The sequence below is a fragment of the Myiozetetes cayanensis genome, unplaced genomic scaffold (genome assembly GCF_022539395.1).
Source record: "Myiozetetes cayanensis isolate MyiCay16 unplaced genomic scaffold, myiCay2020 scf1, whole genome shotgun sequence".
In the NCBI taxonomy this organism is placed as follows: domain Eukaryota; kingdom Metazoa; phylum Chordata; class Aves; order Passeriformes; family Tyrannidae; genus Myiozetetes; species Myiozetetes cayanensis.
The window spans coordinates 101,624,031-101,647,349 of NW_026086604.1; the positions used below are offsets into that span (position 1 = coordinate 101,624,031).

A 23,319-nucleotide genomic window follows, 5' to 3' on the forward strand; every position below is an offset into this window, starting at 1 on the left:
TGCAGCAATTCCTACACCACCTCACTTCAAGCTGTGCAGCACCACTAGGTGAAGTCTCAAAAACGCCTGACAACTGAACCAAGATGCTACAGCATTTCAGAGGCTTTGGCTAGGCTTGCTCACAGATTTGCACCGAAAAAGGGGGTTTTGCAACCTAAGTACAGCAAACCGAAGCCACATTGCATAACAGATACAAGGGTCTATACCAGTTTGACTGAGTGGATTACACACTTGTTTGCACAGGGCTTGATGTACCATTACCCCACACCAAGGGCTGGGCATACAGGCTGCAACACTCAACCCTCTGACCAGTCCATTGCTAATGCAGGCTGTGAGCAAGAAGCCTTTTGGAGCATGGACAGCTTGCAGTGGATGCTCTTGCCTACCAGAAAAGAAAGGACATCAGTCCGACCGCTATAGTTAATGCTACTTTCTGAGAAGCCTTTAACCTTTATCATTTATTCATGCTCTACTTTTCAGAAGCCCATTTCCTCAACACATTGCATCATGTACAAGAGGACAGATCAACTTGGTGGAGTAGTCTCCAGCCCTGCAGTGCCTTGCTTGCTTGCTACCAGCCAATCTTAGGCCATACCCAGGCATCATCATAATTCACAGTTTTGAAGTAGAAAATTGCTTAGAGTAGAAACTAAGTAATAACTTGATTGCAAATCCTCTACTGCTAACAAATCCTGTCCAGTATCAAAAAAGCTAGCAATTGATGCAGTATCAAGATCCCAGACCATATTTACTGTCCCAACGACAGTACAGACAAACTCACTCCTCAAGGAGCACCAGCTCTGCTACAGTTGCTGCTTACCTTAGTTCTTGACCCTTCAGGGAAAGGAACTGACCCTGAAGAAGTCTCAAGTCTGACTACTGATGTACTACAGTTTATAGAAATAAATTTGTTCTCTAGAGGATGCATGTGTGGGAGATATTTACGCCAGCCCAGGCTCCTTTGAGCCCACCCAGGAACTGTTCGTATTATACAAATCAGTTCTGTGCTGAAGCATAAACTGCAGGATTTCTTCCACCTGGAATCATCATCAGAAATGATGCCATATCCTTGTGCAGCTGTGACTAAGTACAAGTAAGGGGAGCTCTCTTATTCCTCTGTACTGCATGTGCTTTTATTTTTCTTCTATAAGAAAGGAAAACCAAGGTTAATCAGTAGCAATCAAGCAACTCCTTAATTAAAGAATTTAGGATGTTTAGAAAGGCATCCTAATGCACCAGGAAGGGAAAAGCAGACACGCATAATGCATTTAACAAATTCCAAAAGATGGTATGACCTGTTCTCCTTAGAAGGCATCAATCACATCAGTATCACTTTCTCTACAGAGATAACAGTCCTAATGATGTAGCTATCCCAGTGAGTTTAACAGAAAGTTGATGTGATGTGGATAGTGCACACAGCAAGAGGTAGGATACAAGAACTAAGGAAAGCAGTTCACTTTCCAGTATGACTTTACCCAAAGTTGAGAAGCAACAGTATCCTCATCTTGCTGGGAAGTGATAAATACTTTTATTGTGATGTGCAGATGCCAAGGTGTGTGGCAAAGCCAAGGACTCATAGGAAACATGGACAGGTGACAGTAGTGTAAGGATAGAACAAATCTTCATTCCCTCTTCTGCTCATAACCTAAACCCATAACCTACTTGGGGTAACACTGCTTGCAACACTGTTGTGTAAGCAACACTGCAGCTAGTGTACTCCTTATTCAGCTCTGACTTAAGCACTGGTGGTCCAGAACAAAATTCAGGTCTTTGAGCACAGTCCTGAAGTAACTGTGTACGTACCAGGCTGCCTCCACCTGTGGAGGCAAGAAACAGTCAGGTGTCAGGAGCGCTGAGCAAGCAAACCTTGGACACTCCCCCGGGGCCCTGTCCCTTTTATTGCCACAAGGGCACCCAGCAGGCTGGAGAGGTTGGTTTCAACCTGGAGTAGTGTCAGCTCCTGCTGGGAGGAAGAAGTTTACAGAAACAGTACAGCATTGGCAATGACAATGTTTATAATCCACAAGAAGAGATGTGAGAAACTGTCATGCTCAACTTTAACACTTACTGTCCCAAGAAGAATGGAGCTTCAGCCCTGACTGTACTCCTCACCACCAATAAGGGACTTTTCACCACATGTTCCCTATTTATCCATATCCTCCTGGTGATTAAGCAGCATCTATTTTGGAATAAAACCCTGAAAAGTCTGCAACTAACTTACAAGCAGGAGCAGTTTAGTTCCCTGCAGCATTTTGTGACGTATTTGATTAAGGATACAACCTGAACTATGTTTTAAGAACAGATCTGAAAAGTCTGTGCCAACTTCTTTGAAGAACTGAGTTGATATCACTGGAAGACAAGACAGAATTTGCTACTTGGCCTATATGTATACTTTCTAAAGCAGAAAAAAGTCACCTCTGGTGCTCAGCTAAGTCTGATCTCACTCCTGTTGCTTGCACAACACATTTATCACAGATCATGGCCTTCAGAGGCTCTACAGAAAAGCTGCAAACAGAAATGGCAATTGATGGGAAGACAATGCACTTGGTAAGGTGAAATACTGCCTAAGTTTAACAGACACCTGTACATTTAAGTACAGTAGAGAAAAAAAAAAAGCCCTCTAACGTGAAAAGAGATTGACAGTGCCAGGGCCTGAAGTGAATTACACTGCTCTAACACTTGCTTCCTTAGCTTCCCAGCTTTTGCTGATAAACAACAGGAGCTGAATAGCATTCAGGCACGTCCCAGATTTGATACTGCCCCCCTCATTCATCATCTGCTGGTGAGCTTTGTTCGCTAGCTTCAGCTAAACCTTTAATGAAGGGTAAGCCTTGATGCAGTCCCACACGCCTCTGCAAGAATAACTGATAGTCACGCTCTGCTGTGTGGGTTGTTAACAGTCACTAGAGAACAGTCTCCTGTTAAGGCAGCAGGGAAGTACGTCCTTTCATCAGGGATGCAAAGTGCAGTAGGAAAAGATAAGGACTACATACCCACTTCCAGACCCTTTTGGGTCCTCAGACTATACCTTAACAGCCACCTCCTGGACATGGTTTTATCCTTGCTACACAGAAGACTGCATCTCCCCAAAATTAAATAACGATTGGGTGGTGGTTTTAGACCTCCAAAAGCTAAAAATTAATGAGAAAAGCAATTACTGAATGGAGACTGATGATACTTTGCAAGGCAGAAAGCAGTGCTGCTGGGAGTAGCACTATCTGTAAAATTAAATATGTATCCAAACTGCCTCAGTGACTCCCAAGTCGCACCCACTGCAGCATCACAGCTCTGGGAGGAGGCAGACAGTGCTTCTGGAGTATGTAAGTGTGTGACCTCAACGCAGCCCATAAATGTATGGACATATCTAAAGTGGGACATTCAACATAAATCCCCACTTTTTAATGCATATACTCCCAAGAGGAGCACAGGGAAGATGCAATCACCCTTTTTTTTACCTGCAGCATCTGCTACAGGAATAAAGGCCATCAGAAAGTCTCAATCTGCTTCCCTAAAGAATAATCACTATCAAACTTTCCTCTCTGCAAAAGGAAAGGAGACAGTAACACATAGGTCTGATACCAGAATCCAAGCATTTCGACCCACTAAATGCTCTTTCTGCCACATTCCAATTACTTCAGAACATATTTAGGAAGACTAAGATATAAATGGTCAATATGGACTACTAAAGTGAGGTAAATTAGAAAAACTTTCTATTTTAGCATCACTCTCTCTACAGAGAGGCAAAAAGCTAAAACAGACAGGTCTAGAGCATATTTGGTTAGCAAGTCACTGTGTCTTAGGACCAAATAATCCATCCACACTTTAGAAAACCTCCATTCTTTTCCTCCTCAATGAATACAGTGATATAGTCAAAAGAATAGGCATACAGAAACACAACAAAAAAGACTGGCTGAAAAGACTGCTCACCCCAGTAACCGTAACAACAAATAAGACAAAGAAATCTGTTTGGCTGAGAAATCTGCTTCTCTCTTTTTGGTAGTATCTTTTAACTTAAAAACAGCTGCATTTGAGTCAAAGAATAAAGCTCAAGATAGTCACAAAAAATAAAGGATGTATTTTTCTCAAAGATCAAAACCGTAACTAAGACAAGACATTCATATTAGAGTATTAAGTTCAGTGTCCAGAAAAAACCTCTTCTGCCATATATAAAAAAAAAAAGATACTGCAATTACTTTACTGCTCAAGAATCTCCTTGCTCAAACTGCTTAAACTCTTCTCTCACGAAGTTTTGTCAGTAACTTGATTTTAACTACAACGTACAAACAATTTTTTTCTTCACCACCCTCATCTTATCTAAAGCTCTTCTTTTGTTCTGGAGAGTTTTGTCGCATGCTCCTCTATAAATTTGCTCAAATGCTCTAAATCTCTGTCCCCGCCTTCGAATTTAATAGGGTTGTTCTTGTTGTCCCTCGGAGCAAAGTAGATGGTGGGGAATCCCTCCACTTTGTAGTGGTCGTTCGTCACGTCGTTGGCAGTAGCATCCATCTTGGCTATAACAAGATTTTTCTCATTCTTGTATTTTTTGCCTAGCTCTGTATACACCGGTTCTAGTTTCTTGCAGTGTCCACACCATGGGGCATAGAACTCTATGAGAACATCATTCTTTGGATCCATTACTATGGTATCAAAAGTTTTACCCACTACCACTTTCACAGGCCCTTTGTTATTTTTTGGCACTGGCTGGGACTTCACAATTGGCTTCAGTTTTCCTAGAAGAAAGAAAAACACACAGCACTGTTAGAATACGGCAAGAGCAGCCCTTACAATCCGCTCTAAGAAAGGGCAGAGGTACATCCTCCTGCCAGGGAAAAATCACTGCACCAGCAAATGAACTTGCCCCTGAAACACAGGCTTGTTTGCTGGTGACCTTTTAGCCAAAGAGCCTTGTGAAATACGGGTAACAATTTGTTTCGCAATTCCCTAGAACCTTTCTCTCTCTTTTTATGGCTGTCCATCCACAGGGTACTAACTAGTGACTTATTACAGAAGTCCCAAATATGAATGATCAGCTTACACTTCACAGCCACAGGAACATTTCAGGCTTGCCAAACACAGTTTTAGAGTATAGCTAGAAGTCACAGCATAGTCCAAGCAATGAAGTTAATGAACCAAAGTTTAAAAAAAAGAAAAAGGTAAGAAACATCCAAAAGCTTCAAGTCACAGAACACTTCAAGGTTGCACATATGACTTTATGTCAGCCATTGCCTCAGGAAGAACTCCTGGGTAAACAGAGCAAATAGCTTAGAGAACCCTATTTTAGAAACTGTACCTTTTTTGAATGCCAGGACAAATTGCCTGAGTACATCAGAGTCAAACTCTTCTGGCTCCATGGCATATTTCTTGCCACCTTCATCCAGAATGGCAACGTTGACGTCCTCTCCACTCTCAAGCAGGCCCAAATCTTTTATTTCAGAAGAATAATCCTCCTCATCAGAAACAGCAAACACATATTCAGGGAAGTCCTTGGCCACTTCCAGGACTTTGCCTCTCCAGTACTGGGTAGCTGAAAAACCAGAACACGGCGGGATTGGCAACTTCTAGTTACTTACTGCCTGCTTCCTCTCAAAGTGGAGGAATGGTAACCACAGCAAACTTACCAACACGGTAGTCAAAACTAAAGTCCACAGAATAATAGACCACCACTAGAGGACGCTTAGCATATCTCTTAGCATCATTGGAAGGCTTCCGATGACCAACGAGAGGCAAAGCATGTTTTAGCACATGCTCTTTAATCTCCGACCCGTCTGTAGAATCCTGTTCAAAAAAAAAAAGCAAGAAAGGTTTAGACAAAGAGATTTAAGAGGCGTTTCTGTTACACAGTACTGAAAACTAACATTAATGCATACATGAACAAGATAGAGGGGCATGTTATAAACAATAGTGTCACCATACTCTTCAAATCTTTGAGCACCAGAGATAATTTGGTGTTCTACCTTTGAACTGAATACTGTAATGATAAAATTATTATTTGAAAATGCAACATCTAGACTAATTTCATAAAGTTTTCTTGAACAAAGTAATACAGTTTCAGTGACAAACAGTTGCCTCAAATACCTAGTGGAAGTACTTCCAACAGGATGGCAACTTCCATCAGGATGCCAACTGATCATAAATACAAGGAAAGAGAACCTTCAGTCTGCACACGAACTTTCCAGCTCTGCATCAGCTACTCACTTTAAGATTCAGAACGTGCATCTTTGGCTCATGCTTTGACTGAAATTTTTCTGGCTGCATGACAACCAGTTTTCCTGGAGATGCTTTCAGTAGTTTTGCAATCTCGTTGCTGAAGGTGTGATGAAACTTATAATCTTCTCTCAAACCGTTAGCTGAAAAATTAAGGTTAGAGTGAAGGAAAAGTCAGTAAGAAGTGGGCTGACAGCCTCCAACTGAAATCTTGAGACTGCACTGCAAGGAAACTCCTATTCTCAAAGGAACAGAGAACAACCCATTCTTGGACAAAGCAGGGGTGAGAAGCATGTGTACATATACATACAATTCCAGCAGCACTATTTGAATGCTGTTCAACAAGCCATCTACTTGTTGAGTTATTATACATACTCAAAAACCTTGAAGAGCTTCCAAAACATACAGCAAAACAGCTGTTTGTTTATCAGTCTCATACCTCTTGGCTTCTCCCCAAAGAGGTCAACCAGCCAAACTATTTGATTTGGGGCAGCCTGGGAAACAGTTCTGCAGCCTTCCATGCTGGAGCAATCAAATTAGCTCCTAATCCAGCTATAAATGACAGCAGCCCCAAAAGCAGTCTTAAACAGATGGCCAGGAATGGTCTAGTTAACCGGATCCCAGAGATGGATCATGACTCTTTCTCCAGGCCATCCACCCCAAACATGTTTGGCAAAGCCCAGCCTCTGGAACTGTCAGGCATGAAACAAGGAGTAACAGACAGCAAAGATACCTAGGCTTTAAGCAAGGAAGTTGTGATTTGTTCCTCAGGTAGGAATTTTCCTTCCTTCCTAGTTTGCATGTTTTTAGGGACATAATACCAGGAGGAAGCATCTTCTGTGACTGGCTGATACTTCAGTTACAACCCCAGAATCTGGTGTGAGCTTTTTTCTTGAGTAGAAGATGACCCTTCCACCTACTTCTTGTTCCTCTTCCAACCTCCCCTACTGAACTAAGAACACAAATAAATGATCTCTCTGCACCAAGAGTCCTAGGCAGAATCCCAACAAAACATATTTAATTAATATTTTAAAACATTCCGTACCTGCTTCCTGATAGAGCTGATAGGCTTTGTCATTCTCTCCACTAAAGACACCAATGATGATGACATCATCCCCATCCCTCAGAAATTCCTGTACCTGCTTGGTAGCCTGAATCTGTTTGGACGGAGGACCAGCCTGTTCAATCATGTAGTCGACAATACCTGTGAGACAAACCCGCCCCCAAAAAGTTGCTTAGAACTTTTACTGAACTGAAAGGTTCAGGCATTCCATGTCCAACATTGTTTAGTATCACATTTCCCAGGGACACCATGTGACATCGTGGACAGCCCTCCCACAATAACTTAAAGACCAAGTCAACAAGACCTCAGTCTAAGTTTTTAAAGCTGCAGTTCTGGATATTCTCCTTCATGTTGGTTTCAGAAGAGGTGATCAAGCATGAGATCCATGGATACTGGCTGATCTTGCAAGTGACCCTCCTTCACGAAATTCCAGACACTTCGCTATCTCCTGAACCTGCTATGAACCAAAGTTCTACTTGGATGGTCTTAAGTCTTTCCTCTTATTAAAACTTAACATTGAGTATTTTGCCAGCCCTTATGTGCATTCCAGTACAATTGAAGGCTGCCCATTTACTCATATTGCCACTGTTTCACCATGGGTATTTAGTTTCCTTTATATTAAAAGGAACTGATAGTATCACCATAAGATGTCAAAGATTACAGACAAATTTAAATAGCTGGCCTATGAAGAGCACAATTTGTCAGGTTTCCCCAGCTTCTAATGTTATGATGTTAACAAGTCTGCAAGTCCTATAGAGATGTTAAAATATTTGCGGTCAAGCCCACAGAAAATAAGAAAAAGCAGAAGTTGCAGTACCATATTTTTCCCGTGGCCCGCTGTAGTCATAAGGTTTGCCCTTGCGGAAGATTTTGAGAGTTGGGTAGCCAGTAACATCGAACTTCTTTGCAAGCTCAGTTTCAGCAGTGGCATCAACCTTAGCTAGGGGAATGGGAGGCGTGCGCTTGCTGAGCTCCTTGGCAGCCTTCTCGTATTCTGGAGCAAGCCTTTTGCAGTGTCCACACCTAGGGGAGGAGAGCAGAGAGCAGTTTTTACAACCCATGAAATATGCCAGGTACCTTCTACCTCTGAAGTGAAAGAGTTAAGTCTTCCAGAATGCAGAGAGTAGAAACGGGATTGCTGAATCTACAACGGACACTTCAGCCTAGGAATATGCGTCTCCCCAGCCTGAAGCTGGCATCACACTACTACAGGTAGTTTCATTTCCAGAGGCCATTTTTAAACTAAGGACCAACTATCTCTGGTTTTCAGTATCTCAACATGGTCCCAAATTAGTAAATAAGGAGAATCTTCAGTGAAGATTTCGACACCACCTCTTGCTGAGGCATAGATCTAGTCTAGTCTTCAACTGATTTACAGTGTGATGCTAGGTTCAGATTAGAACTATACACACCTGCACAAGGCAAAGATGTGTAAAGAGGCATAACAACAGAAAACAGGTTCACCGAGCCTGTTCAGGCCAGCTGTGCTGGGCAAGCACAGGTGGCTGCCTTCTTGCTTACCATGGAGCATAAAACTCCACCAGGATTATGTCAGCACCATTCACGACATCGTCAAAATTATCCTGGGTCAATACCAGAGTGGCTTCGGGTGGAGGGGTCCAATTGGGGTCAGAAACCTCCTTCACTTTGGCCACAATTGCTGAAATACAGTTCAAGAACCCAATTAACAAGTGTGCATTATCACAGCACTACTAGCATGTCAAATGCAAGAGATGATAACAAGAATTTAAAATTAGAGAGGCAAGCATGGTCTTGGACCGAGGCTTACACATAAAGCTCACATGAGAACACTTTCTTAATCGATTTCCTTTATGATTTATTTCCTTGATGGTATTGCCAAGAAGGTCTTCTCTTCACACCATATTGCATGTTACTTATGCAGAGCACAGATCTGTACTCTGCAGCACTGTAGCATATGAATTCCATCTCCAAACAGACAGAAAAGGTAATATTTCCTCTCTCACTGAAGCTGGGCACATCAATTAAGTGAAAACCAAGCAGGTTTATATACAGTCAATATACAGATCGGATGTTTATTGGCTGATCCTTCAGCAAGCGTCAGACTGTCTCCTCTTTTGGTCAAGTCATATCTCCAGAAAGCCCCTGTCAGCAACAGCACTACCCACTACCTGCAAAACTGTCCTCTAGCATGCAGTCAGTTGAGAAAACAGGAAAAATTTCAGCCTTCATAGTATTATTCTGCTTAAGGTAAGCTAACGTGAGATCAAAGTCCTTCAAAATAGTCACATATTAAGAAGCAAGATCATACACTACTTTGCTTTCTTACAGAGACCTGCAAAGGACTGGTGCTTACCATCTTCCGTCCTAGAACCATCATAGTCCACAGGCTGGCCTTTTTTCAGGATTTTGATGGTTGGGTAGCCACTGACATCGAAACGACTCGATAGTGAAGTGGCTGCAGTAGCATCTATTTTGGCAACAGGAATAGGAGGGTCGTTTTCCTTCAGAGTTTTGGCTATCTTTTCATACTCAGGAGCAAACTGCTTGCAATGCCCACACCTGTCAGAGGAAGACACACGTAGATACATAAATGCACAACAGACTCGCAGAGGTTATTTTGCTGCTCTGCATTTCCAGGATGCCTTCTGACAGATGTTCACATCATCAGCACAGAAATGTCTGTCTTGCTATGTGTTCAGATCATGGAGAGATAATTTGTCACTTAATTTGAACATAAGCTTTAAGTAACTATAGCTAATTTGTTCAATTCCCAAGGTTGGGTTTTTTTCCTAATTTTCATTCAACATGCTATGTATTTCCCTATGCTTTATAAAGCCATTGCAAAAATAATTCAACAAGTGCCTTCACAACAAAACTGTAAACCTTGTACCGTGCTCCTCCTTCCTTCCCGCCCCCACAAATACGATCCCAATTCAACTTCAGCTTCTCCCTAATCTAGGTTTATCTTCTCTACCTAGCACCCTAAATTGAACTAAAGAGAAAAATGAACCAGTAGTCAAGTTGGCCTAATGAAATCTCACACCCACCATGGTATCACAGCATCTGCTCCCTCTCTGGCCAAAGCAGAACTCTCTTGGAAGAATAGAGGTTCCGGCTGCAAAAGCTGGCATCACAAAGGATATCAGCATAAGAAAAACCAAATATAGCTCGACAAGCTGAACATGAAACCAGGAAAACGTAGGGGGGAAAAAAAGAGGAAACGTGTGGCAGATAGCCTGTGCTCCTTAGCCTCTCAGCTGGCAGAATGGGGAGCAGAAAAAAGGAGAGGTGTTTAGTCTATGATGACAGACATTCTTCTGCTCAGATAAATTAAGCTTCATGTTAATTTCCACGCAGGCAAGCTACAGCTGCAGGATTAGTACCTACAGACAAGGAGGGATGGGATTCTTTGTAACAAGGATGGCACTAGTTAAAATGCAACTCCACCTCAAGATCACATTCACCCTTCTTTTCAAAGACTAGAAAAGGAGCTACAAGTAAGTCATCTTTGTATCACTAAACCACAATAGAAAAGAGGTTCTGGCTGCAACACTAACCCAGCAACTCAACTAAAAATATATTCTACTCTTGTTTTCCCCCAGTAACCATCCCTATTATTTTTGTCCGTAAGAATGCAAGAGAAGGCACATTTTTGCCTAAATTCTTTGTCTCAGTTATATGCAGGTAAGTCGACTGTATCTTCCCTGAGCAGACTAGTGGTCCTGGGATGCTAGCAGAACTATCATCATTAGGTAGATGTATGAGTCACTGCTTAAACTGATAATACAAACAAGCTATGTCCTTAATCACACCACACCCTTCTGGCAAGGACAAAGAGGTGAATTTGAAAAGAAAAACCTTCTAGCAATTCCACTACTAGGGAAGTCTCCTTCATCCCTCCATTTAGATGAGGAAGTGCACAAGTTCCCAGTGGTCCAGCACAAGGGCAATAGCAGGCTGTGAGACCACACTGCATGATTTTTCTGGGGCTCACTGGGACCATTTCTGTTCCTTGACAGGCACAAAGCAGGGAGAACCAAGGCTGTCCTTCCCTTGCCATGGGATCCCTCAGCATGGCCCACATCTCTGTGGTACAGGGAAAGGGAAAATGGTTCCTCCACACCACCAGAACTATCTCCTTCCCTGGACTATAGTAGAGTTCAGTGCATCTCCTACAGGCAAACTGCTCCCATGTCATCTTTACAATTGCAACCCAAGTTCAATATTTAGGAGTGTGTCCTGGCAGAGAAGACCTCGACAGCCATCTCATCCTGGACATAAGGAGGTACCACTGTGAACCAACCATGGTGCGTAGAACTCCAGCAGCACAGTATCCTTGTCCGCAGTAAAGGTGTCAAAGTTTGCATCATTCAAGACTAATACACCATTTTCTTCTTTAACTACAGAATCATCATCATCTTCATCATCATCTTCATCATCATCACTGTCATCATCGGCTTCTTTTGTAACAGATTCTGGAAAAGCAAAAATGAGATAGATATTAGGTTGTGTCAAGTTTAATACTGAAGTTAACAGTACCAGGTTAAAGATGGATCTTCTCTGGTTAAAAAAATGTACATACACAAGTTACATATACAGTGACAGCTATATCAGTTCGCAAAGAGCTTGGACTCAGATGTTTGACTGTTTAATTTTTGTCCACACTACACCAGCCAACAATATCAATATTTCAATAAAGTGTCAATGTCTATTTCCAATTCCAGGACAAACTAACAAAATGGACACAACAAGAATTAATACACACAGATCTACAGAACAGTTGCCACCAAGGTACATTGGACATATTGTGGAAATGCAGGAAGCAAGACATGTTTTATTGGGCAAGAAGGGCACAGAGATGACACCTGAATTCAAACAGAAGCCCTTCATCATGCAGTGGAACAGCTGCCATAAACCCAAATGTTACAATCATGCTAGTACCAAGGTGGTTTGGAGGCAGCACTTTAAAATGAGGCTTCTTTCCTGACTGCTCCATCCCACCTCTGCCATCTCAATACATCTTGCTTTCAATTACAGCCATGTTTCAGGTCTGCAATTCATTGAGGAGTCTTTCCACTCACAGAAGCATCAATCACTCTGCTCTGGATCAGCACCAGGCTGCACTGAGTATAAAATCAAGTAAGTGACTGTTTCAGGAGTCCTGTGAAAACCCAGTCCTATGCATCTGGCAGATGCAAGGTACTCTTCTAAAAGAAAAATGCAGTGAAAGCTTCTTTCAAACAACTTTTGGGGAGGCCTTTGATTTAAGGAGACCAAAACTACTGGTCCAGAACGGGCCTTTCAAGAAGAAAGCAGATTTGTTCAATTACCAAAGCAAAATTAGCCCGTGAAAGCTGAAGCCAGGACATTTCAACTGGTTCATTCTTTGTTGGCTTGGAATTTGAGATGGTTTCTTTAATATTTGACCTTTCACATGTTCCTTTAAACTTTTTTTTCTTTTTTTTTTTTAGCTGCTATCTTTCAAGGCAACCAGACCCTCCTGAAGGCCTTTAAGGAATTTCAGTTACAGAACAAGTAATGATAATACTTCATCCCAAATGAAAACTGTAAAACAACGAGGCTAAGGCCCTGTTGACCACTGGGAGTCACAGGAGCATAATGGGGTTAAAAAAAAAAAAAAAAAGAGAGAAAAAAAAAAGGAAAAAAGGATTTAGGTTTCTTGGTCAAAACAATTTTTTCTAGATTACTTTAACTGGTTTTTGACTACGCTGACAGGAGTTACTGCAGCAGTATTTGGAAAATACTCTGATTTCACCTGGAATATGAAAATTAGGAATGATAAATATGTACAATCCAGGTATGAAAAAGTGAACAAAACAAATCCCACTTTTCTCAGATCAACAGCAGACCATAGGAACAATCTTGCCATGGACAGAACCATGCCACTAAATTGCAATAGCTATTTCTATTTTAGAAAAAAGCATACAAAAATAAGTCGATGTGCCCTCAGAAAACAGCATGGGCTTGGAGAAAATATGTTCATCTTAATTAGAAGTCAACTTTACATACCACCAAAATATTAAAGCTTCTGATGAGGGGAGAGATCACAGGAGATCATTTATCACACAACAGTAGTCACCTGGATTAGGTTTCTTTAACAGCTATTCCTGTTTCATCTGATCTTTGAAGCAGCTAAAAGCACTTTTTGGCCAGCAGACAATGCCTCCTGTGTTGCAGCACTTGCTCACCCTTGAGGGAAGTCACACACCTACAGGACTGCCCTGGTGAAACAGCTGGTTTTAAGGGGGTTGCAGCAGGCAAAACTTCTGCCTTACGTGGGTGCCCAGCATCCTTGAGGGCTATGTTTCACCACAGGGTGTTCCTGGTCGGTCTGTGCATGAATTTCCTGCAAGTTGTGCAATGCCATTGCTTTTCCATGTAAATTGCTTTAGACTTGGGTTTTTCCTGACACGAAGGAATTTGAGCAAAACTAGCTGGCCAGTTCTGCTCATGCATCTCAAACTAACCACCAGGTTGTGACCCTCATTCCTGCTTACTATGCTAACTACCTGCCCCCAACAGAGACAAAGGCCACTGCAGCTACTGTGGCACAGGCTCACGGTTTAGAAAACCAAAAACAAAGCGTCGCCTGCAAAAACATCCCGCACAAGTGGGAAATGTAACCATTAGATCCAGCATCCATCTCTGAAATCATCTGGTATCTTTCCCTGTGAGTGGCTGTACAGTCTGCCAATATAAAACTTCCTTGACAGTGACATATTGTTATGGGCATTATACACACCCACTTCTTCCTCCTTGGAGATGGAGGCAGGACAATAGCAGTGTAACAGCAGGACTCCACCTTTTCCCAAGTGGGAGGAGGACATGCATTAAAAGAAAAAAGTTAACCACACCTATAAATTGGTCCTTAAGTGTGCCAACTCTATCATAGCTGACTCTAACACCTCCTTTACTGTTGGGACTGAAAGAACTGCTTCAGAGACCTGGACAGACATGGGAGCAGCAAGCAGGACTTCTTTTCTTTAAGAGCAAGAAACTTTCCTCGGCATTAATGATTTACAATTTAAAGAGAAGAGATGCAGAATGAGTCTTACTGAGACACTTGAAATACTGGAAGTAGCTAATAAATACTTCCATAAGACAGCTCACGAAATTAAAACAGCTGCCCCCAATTTGAAGTGTCTTTGTTTCTTAAGGATACTTGGAAAGCACGTGGACAAACCAACATGTGGCATCTGTGGCTAAAACCTCCCCTCCAGTAAAATATGGATCACTCCCTTTTACTCCAAAATATCACTTCCACAAATTTCAACACATTACTACACAAGTCAAAAAAACATGATGAAAACGGTACTTATTTCAAGACTTGAAGTACATGATGATGGCTGGCAGACCTTCTTCAGGATGACAATTACTTTAAATGAAATTAATTCTTCCAGTAACTTTACTGTACACTCAGCATCTATCAGAAATCTGGTCTAATAACTTTTTCTTAAGAAAAGTAAATCCCATACAAATAAAGCTGCATCCAGTCATCAACAACTTCAGGATTCTGCCTCAAAGTTTTCTTCTGAGGAGCGCAGATCCCCAAGTAGATAAGCTCAGGTTTCAGAAACCCAGAAGTCAAGACTCATAATCTGTTGCTAGGGCACTCAAAAACGCTTTCAACAAAATCAGTCCTCCTCAAGCTTTTCTGTAATGGATTCCTCCTAATGATTCTGTACATGATTCCTCCTTTTCCTTCATCAGGATGCTAACGGTGTAACAGTCACGATCCAGGCTAACCTTACTTTGAGCATATTTGCCTCACTGTCCTAGTTGAACTTCACTTCCCAAAATATTTGCAGTACAAGAACCCAGGTTTAATCTGAACTTTTCATCTGCTGCACAATCAATGTACATAAAATCACTTGCCTGTTGCAAAGCAAACTTATTCCACTTCACACAAATCTGCATTCCGAGGGCAAAAATGGAAATCCCCAACTACGTGCATTTTTAATGCAAAGGCTTTGAAAAGCCTATTCGTGATCTATATACAATTTCTAGATACACAATAGAAACTGATAAACGATTCAAGTTGTGCGGTGGATTAGTGCTTGGCTTCCACAGAGCAGGAAAGACTTCCATCACCCTGTACCTTTGATCCAGAGAACTCATATAATGAAAAGAACAGCACGTGTGGGAAATACTGATGGAGAGCCTGAGCCTGGCCCACAGGAAGCCAAACTACTGCTGTCAGCCACAGGTAACACTGTAACATCACAGGTCTTACTTCATCCTGTGAAGGCAATAGGGAAAACCAGTACTTGGCTTTGTCACATGCCACAAAGTGAGAATAATCAAGTGTTCTAGCTAAAAGCAGAGAAATAGACATAATACTTGTGTTTCAGTTTGCAACTGGAAAAAAAAAAAAAGAGTGCTTCACATGAAGATTCTGTATCTCCATCTCCTTTCTGCAGATGCCATATCCTTTAAAACAAGTTTCTTGACCCTCATCCTACATACAGTTAATTACACAGATAAGGTAACTGATTTATATGCACTTCTTCTTTTAGTTTTAGTGCCTGCTCAGTGAGCAAGAATTTGCAGGACATGAGTTCAGGTCATCCATAACCCAGTCTCCCTGAACGCCCTCTGATACTTAACATGCAGGAAATATGAAAGATGCAGGATTTACCAAAAACCACATGAAAGAAACTTAAAACTAAAAAAAGAAAACCTTCAAACGCCTGCCTCCTACGTTCAGGCACGTACTAAACTCAATAAGCCTGAGCAGCTTTGTTTCAGCTAATTTTGGAAGAGGAGACACGCGTCAGTGAAATTCAAAGACAACGGGAAGAAACATCAAGCAACTAGCAACACTGGGCCTTCCTCCTGTGAAAAAAAACCACAACCCCATCAGTTTGAAACACGCAGAACGCACAGATCGCCCGAACAGAGGGGTAAGGAAAAGAGTGCTCAGCCACAGAATCACAGGATGTTAAGGGTTGGAAAGGACCTTAAAGATCATCTAGTCCCAGTCCCCCTGCCCTGGGCAGGGGCATCTTCCATTAGACCACAAACTGGCCTTGAAAACTGCAAGGATGAGGCATCCACAACCTCACTGGGCAACCTGTTCCAGTGTCTCAGCACCCTCACAGTAAAGAATTTCTTCCTAATATCTAACCTAAATTTTCCTTCTTTTCAATTTGCACTCATTACTCCCTCTCCTATCACTACAGTTCCTGACAAAGAGTCCACCTCCGGATAACGAAATCGCAACGAGTCGGATACGGAATAACGAGTCGAAACAATGAAATCGCAAATTTCCCGGCGATTTAAAAGCCAGGGATTTCCAACATGGCTAATCATTAGGTGGCTGTTAACTCCGTGCTTGGAGGAGCTGAGGCAGAGCCGCCCCAAGGCGCTGGGACAAGCGGCTCGCCCAGACCTCAGCACCTTCATGTAGGGGTTCAGCGCCCTGCCCAGAGGCCTGGAGGAGCACCCTGGCCCCAGCGGGGCCCCTCCACCCCGTGCTCTCCGCAGGCCCAGCGCCGGGGCCGCGCCCCCGCCTCCCGCGGGGGGACCCAGGACGCGCCGCCGGCCCGGCCCCGGCCCGCGCTCACCTTCGTCGCCGTCCTCCTCCTCCTCCTGGGCCGCCGCGCCCCGCGCCAGGAGGGCGATCTGAGCCAGCCCGAGCAGCAGCACCAGCACCAGCACCCAGAGCCTGCGCACCCTCATCCTGCTCCCGATCCCGATCCCGCCGCCGCTCCTGGCCCGCTCCCGTCCGCTCCCTGCGCCCCGCAGGCCCCGCCCCTCGGGCACGCCGCGCACGATGATTGGCTGCAGCCCCTCCACGCGCGCCGCGTGGCCGCCAATCGCCGGACGTCACGAGGGGCTCCGGCGCGGGGTGCGCGGGTCTCGCGGGACTGGCGGGAGCGCCCCTGGGGACGCGCGACAGCGACGTGGGGGAAGGGGGGGGAGTTGTCACGGGCGCGACCGGTCGGAGCGGCGGCGGAGACGCGCCTGCAACCAGCTCCGCGCCTTAGAACCGCCCGGGCGCTATGAGGTGCCGCCCGGGCGCTCTGAGGTGCCGCCCGGCCATTGGCCGCCGCCGCGCCGCCAACCGCGGGCCGCCACGCGGGGAGCGTGCGGGCGCTCCGGGGGCGGAGGCGGGCGGGGAGGGGGGAGGGATGCGGAGGCCCCGCCCCCCGAGCGCAAGGAGCCACATCGCCCTTCGGGATTGGCGGGCTGGCGCCGAGGGGCGGGGCCGAAGGGCAGCGGCAGCCTATGGAGTCTCGCCGCGTGGGCGGGGCGGGGCTTCTCCCGTGAGGGGGCGGGGGCGCCCCGAAGGCGGCGGTGGGACTGCTCGGATAATTCTTGCACTCTTAAATACTTAAAAGTCGAATTTAAGTAACTTATTGCCCTGTTCGACTGTGACGGCACTGCCGCCGCCCGGAGGCTCCTCCAGGAGTCGGGATTGTCTGGCACAGCGAGCACACCGGTAGCGCCGTAATCGCACGGGAAAGGTGTCACAGTATAATTAATTTCTGGCGATGGTTGTCCAAACGCTTTATCTGGTGGACATCTAAGATTTGACTAGACGGTGCTAAAACCTGGGCTTTTGGTGCTCGAATTGCCTGTCTGGCCCCGTGCTTGGGCAAATCACAGCTGCTCATTGGGTCAAGGACCAATTCCTTCGTGTTTTACAGAACTTCTCTCAAATGGGTAGTTTGTAAGCACTGTGATAAGCAAATGTCTTCGAGGTCTTGAAGTGCAAGCTTAAAAGACAAATCCCACAATTTTAGGGGACTCGGAAGACATTGTGTTTCTCTGAAAGAATATTGATGCATCTAGATTGCCATTTGGCGTTTGTAAGTGGTCTGGGAATTGGAAAAACGCATTAAAGACCTGCAGTGTTCTACATTGCGAAGCTGTAGCCTGGGATTCACTGCCTTTCCTCAGCTGGACTGCCAAGCAAGTTATTTTGAAAATACACTGGCTGATACAGTAGCAGTTCTTCAACTTACCTGTCGGAGTGAGACCTGATCTGAACAAAGTTAAAGCTGTCTGCATCTTGTCAAGATTGTGCTCCTGATCCTGCCTGGTTTTGGTATCAGTATAAATATTAGTTTGATTAACATAGGTATTCAGTAATTTGATGATAGCACACAACCAGATTGGACACTAAGTGTTCTGGATGGGAAAAAATAAAGAGTATGGAAGGTTTTTATTCAGAGTCTTGTTCACTGGTTAACACAACTCTTCATTTGAATATTGTATTGGTGTGTGAAATAGTTACTGTCTTTGTCATCCGAGTTTATAAGAGAAATAGTGGCTATTGGAATCCAATTTTTTCTGATTTATCTTGCAGATTGTCCAACTGCGGAGGTAGAGGAGTGCTGTCAGGCCTAGTACTTCATGACTGACATTGTCTAGGCCATTGGAAAAATAGCTTGCAGAAAAAGTGGGCATGTAAAATGGGGAAATGGTGTCAGTATTGCTTTTGTCTGTTAGAGTGTGAAATACAGGATTAAATGCTTTTTCTTTTGTGGCAACTAAGTTTTATGGTTATTATGGTTTCTGTCTGTACAGGTTAACCAAAATGGAAAATGAGATCAGTAGATTTGCTAGACAGTCAGAGGTGTCACGCACCAACATCCTGCTAGGCAGTGAAAAGAAAGTGCAAATAGTACAATATAGAGGGGTTTTTTTATTATTACTTATTTGAACTGTGGGAGGAAAGCCTGCAAGACAGAACCCCTGTGATCCCTAATCAGCCAAGGACAGCCTGAGAGATTTGCTAAACTGTTGTTTCATTGAGTAGGTAGTTACAGCATTGGTAGCCCAGATCTTAGACACGTCCCACTAGATAAACAGGGCCTTGGCAAAGACCATGATCTGGTCTGTCTTCAAACCAGCAGGGCTGTGCCTGTCTTCCTACACTGGGGTAGGACAGGATAGCACAGCGAGTCAAAAATAGCACACCAAGCAGACATGTAATTCATCCCAGACCAGCTGGGGTGCAAACTCACTGTAATTGTGAAATACACTGGGCACTGGAAAGAGTGTGCTAGCTGTGCTAGCTTTTCCAGGATATCCCTTCCTTCTCTCTCAGGGCTGGCTTAGAGTGGGACTGACCATGTGAAGCTGAAAACCCTCTGAACTAGTCACTACTGATAAGAGCAGTGCTGCCTTTTTCCAAGTACTTATTCCTCATGGAAATTAGTAACAGGAACATTCCCAGGAGGGTCTCTAGGCAGAAGGTGGGTGGAACAGAGCCTAGTACAGGGTCATCTGTTGATTAGACGCATGGAAAAGTGAATGCTACAGGTCTCTTGCAGTCTGTCTGACGTGACAAATTGGCCATTCTTACAAGTCCCTTCTGCCCCAGACATACTGGAGAGCAAACAAGCACTGAAAGCATGAGGCCTCACAGAGCATCTCTGGAGCAGTTTCTGGGTAGAAGGCACTTCCATCTGATGACATCTGCTATGCTGCAGAAAAATACAGGTATTAGTGCACTCTGGTTGTTTGAAAAATGGATTATATTTTGCACATACTGTGTTTTCATATCTTTATAAGTTGTTACCATCACCACTGGCAGACTTGCATCCTCAGGAACAAGTAGACAATTGTAGCTCTTAAATACGCTTTTCTTCAGGAACATTCAGTAAGTGTTTTTCCTGTTGGTTTAAGTTGTGAATGGCTACCTTAAAGTCTTCACAGGTTGCACCTGTGTTCTCCAGAACCATTAAGTGGACTGTGGAAATATCTCTTTGTATTACACTGTACTTTTCTCCTTCAAATTAGACACTATTAATCCTGTACATCATTCTGCAAATTCTGTGGGGCACAGTTGTTGATCTTAGAAGAGGCATACTCAGTGGTAAATATCAAAGAAGGAGAACCCAATGTTCTTTCACAAAAAACATGAAAATTGTTAATGTATGGCAGACTAAGCTACACAAGTCTAACTTTTGCTATTAAGTTATATTACAGTCTCAGAAGTAAATTAGGACCTACTTGGCCTGTCACAGTGTGTGAGTTGACACAGGCAGGCAGCTGGAACAACCACAAACTCGCAGCTAGAATGCAAAGAGCAAATTTATTTCCATTACCTCACTAACCAGGGGATCCCTGAAGCAACACCCAAGCAGAGACACAGGCAGTGTGCTAGAGATCCACAAACTCAGTCCATGCTAGAGAATCACCGGGCTGCTGTTCACACAGACTCATCAAGAGTTATTCCCAGCTGTAAGGTCCCTTGAGCGACTTACAATCCTCTTCTGCTTTTAACCCATTCCAACACACAGCCTGATGATACTGAGTACCTGTAAAGATACTGAGCAATTATAATGGTCTCACAGATGTGGTAGCTCATTTAATCCGTTGTAATCCTTAACATCACAGAGTGATACTGACTAGATGCTGACTTATATTGCCTGAATAGAGGTGCAACAAATTAATGTACTTTTTTCAAATATGAATTTTGGGTCTGGGTTCTTATAGTAAGTTGCTGTTGGTGCTTAAAGGATTGGAAATTCGTTTTAATGGGATGTGTGCAGCCACAGCACTGTGCCAGTTAACTAAGGTGTCAGACTGTGATGCACAGCGTTTTCAGTAGAACTGCGTGACAGACCATCTTGTCTTTCTCAGATTTTTTTTAATGAAATATTTGCTTCATACAGCATAACTGATGGCACCCTTGATGCCACCCACTGAAAAGCTAAAATATGGCTGAAATTATGCTAATACACACTTGATATAGCAGCACATGCACAGTTCTGACTAGTGCTGTGGAAATGCATTCAAAAGTTGTTTTCTAAAAAACTTCATTTGCAAAACTTCTCTTTTATGTAAGGTTTAAACTGGCACAGGGTCACACAGGTGTTTTGAATGATTTTTCTGGTAGTTTTCTTGTGAACCTCAGTTATCTTTTTTGCATAATAGCTGAACTTTCACAGCAAATATGCTGAGTTGCCTTGCACATAATCTTCTTGAAAATCACTTCAGTGAATCTTGAAACAATGCTTAAAATATCCATCCTGTTTTGAATTTCATCTAAATCTAGAAACAATATAGAGCAAAACACTTGTAGAACCCGTTGGTTTTTGATCAGTGGTTGATTCATGTATTATGATGCTTATTTTAAAATATGGTTCAATAATTTTCATTCATCACTGTAGAAAGATGATAAAAATTTGGATGTGAAAATGTTCTGCTTCAATACTACTAAATTCTTGCAAGTTGATGAAATATGGATGAAATATGGTGACAGTAATATAAACACTATTGATTGTGTATTGTACTTTCGTTTTGTTGCAATGATTTTGAGAGTCTGTCTGGATAACTTCTTTTTACCAGGTTTTCTTCTTATTTTTTTTTTCTCTCTCTCTCTTTTAGTTCTTGGATCTGTATGTCCTGTCACTACAGGCCTGGGTAAAAATTCTCTCTCCATCTTTCTTACAAGACCCCTTCATGTATTGAAAGGCTGCAATAAGTGTCCCTGGAGCCTTCTCCTTGCTGAACAATCTCAACTCTCTCAGCCTTTCTTCAGAGGATAGATGTTTGAGTCCTCTGATCATTCGTGTGGCCCTCCAACAGGTCTTGCTCTAACAGGTCCATGTCTTTCATGTGTTCAGGATCCCAGAGCTGGACACAGTACTCCAGGTAAGGTCTCACCAGAGCAAAGTAGGGGGTAGAATCACCTACCTCTCTCAACCTGCCAATGTCTTTTTGTGCAGCCCAGGAGGCGATTGGCTTTCTGGACTACAAGCACACACTACTGGCTCATGTTCTATTTTTTGTCCACCAGTAACCTGAGTCCTTCTCAGCAGGGCTGCTCTCAATCAGTTCATGCCCCTGACTGAATTGGTACTGGAGGCTGCCCTGACCCAGGTGCAGCACCTTGCACTTGGCCTTGTTGAACCTCATGAGTTTTGCACAGGCCCACTCCTCCAGCTTGTCCAGGTCCCTCTGGATGGCATCCAATCCTTCTGGTGGCGTATCAGGTGTATTTGGACACTCCCTGCTGGTGGATGACTAAATGTCCTGCTTCCTGTAAAGGACAGGTAAATATGGTGAAGTTCAGTGCATTGCTGGCTCTAATGATTTTTAGCATATGAGGATCTCATCAGATAAAAAAAAAATGTGGCAGATATAGGTGTGCACAGAGCACAGTGGAGTTTTAAGACAACAGTACTGTGAAAGTACAGAACTGTACAGTAGTACAGTTGATAATGGTTGACCTAACAAGATGAGAACAGTTGGTTGTTTTATGTTGTAAAACTCGAAAAAAACCAGTAATTACCTTCTAGATGAAGTGGTAACTTTTCCAACAGTTGGAGGTACCACAGTGTTTGGGCATATATTTCCATCTGAAGAAACAAGGGAGGACGAGATAGTTTTCATGTAGAAAGGAAACAGATTCCTAGTTGGTTTTGCCTGGCTTGAGTCCAGCCTGGAAAGTTGAAACATTTCTTTGCAGCCAGAGAAAATGGTTGTTTCCACTGTGACCTACCACATAGGATCCCAGGAAATACAGATTCCCCAGCATCATCTGTTTACACCTCAGTGCCTGAATGGATTTGTATCTGGTCTGCATTTAGCTCTGACTCTGATCTATCTGGCCTGTGAAGAGATCCACTGATCCCGCTGGAAAAAAAAGAAGGGGATGTAACATGGAAAGAGCATCTCCTTGAAATGAGGGTCCCATCTCCATCAGAGCAGGAGTGTTGTCAAATGAACAGCTGGCCACAAGACTTCAGTGTCACAGAGCAAGGGCCCGGGAGGTGGAGATCTCCCTGTTCCCCATTCTGGGAATGCTGTAAGGAACAGCTGTTGCAGTGGCCTCTGGTGTTGGAAACTGGTGCAGTATTGTTGGGGCTTGAGGCCACACTGCAGGTCAGGAATTTTTTGAGTCTTTGTGGGGTGGTTTTGGTTTGGTTTGGGCATCAAACCCAACAGAAAGCTGAGAACTCTCAGAGGCAAGGTAAGAGTAGGAAGCACATAGGATTAGGAGCAGGAACAGATTCTGGCCTGAGGGGAGGCTGTTGCTCCTTGAACAGCTATCCTTTGTGGTACAGTACTCCACTAGTCAAAGGTAA

At 43.6% G+C, this 23,319-nt stretch overlaps 1 protein-coding gene across 1 annotated transcript; it reads right to left on the reverse strand.

Annotated features, from left to right (window-relative positions):
* Positions 1 to 4,052: 4,052 nt before the first annotated feature.
* Positions 4,053 to 17,009, reverse strand: PDIA4 (protein disulfide isomerase family A member 4). The gene is made up of 10 exons (XM_050312193.1): positions 16,837 to 17,009; positions 11,553 to 11,724; positions 9,603 to 9,808; positions 8,789 to 8,927; positions 8,085 to 8,290; positions 7,250 to 7,408; positions 6,196 to 6,347; positions 5,619 to 5,775; positions 5,291 to 5,524; positions 4,053 to 4,730 (listed from the first exon to the last, which is right to left on the reverse strand). Exons 1-10 carry the CDS (start codon positions 16,949 to 16,951, stop codon positions 4,315 to 4,317), a joined length of 1,956 nt encoding a protein of 651 aa, XP_050168150.1. The 5' UTR covers positions 16,952 to 17,009; the 3' UTR covers positions 4,053 to 4,314.
* Positions 17,010 to 23,319: the final 6,310 nt, after the last annotated feature.

What these genes read in the sequence shown, in the direction of transcription:
- PDIA4 (XM_050312193.1), bottom strand. Translation starts at nt 16,951, where the DNA reads ATGAGGGTGCGCAGGCTCTGGGTGCTGGTGCTGGTGCTGCTGCTCGGG. An exon ending in TGGTTCTAGGACGGAAGATG is followed by an intron (nt 8,928 to 9,602) that starts GTAAGCACCAGT and finishes ACTGTATTTCAG; the next exon opens with CAATTGTGGCCAAAGTGAAG. An exon ending in CGGGCCACGGGAAAAATATG is followed by an intron (nt 7,409 to 8,084) that starts GTACTGCAACTT and finishes TTTGTCTCACAG; the next exon opens with GTATTGTCGACTACATGATT.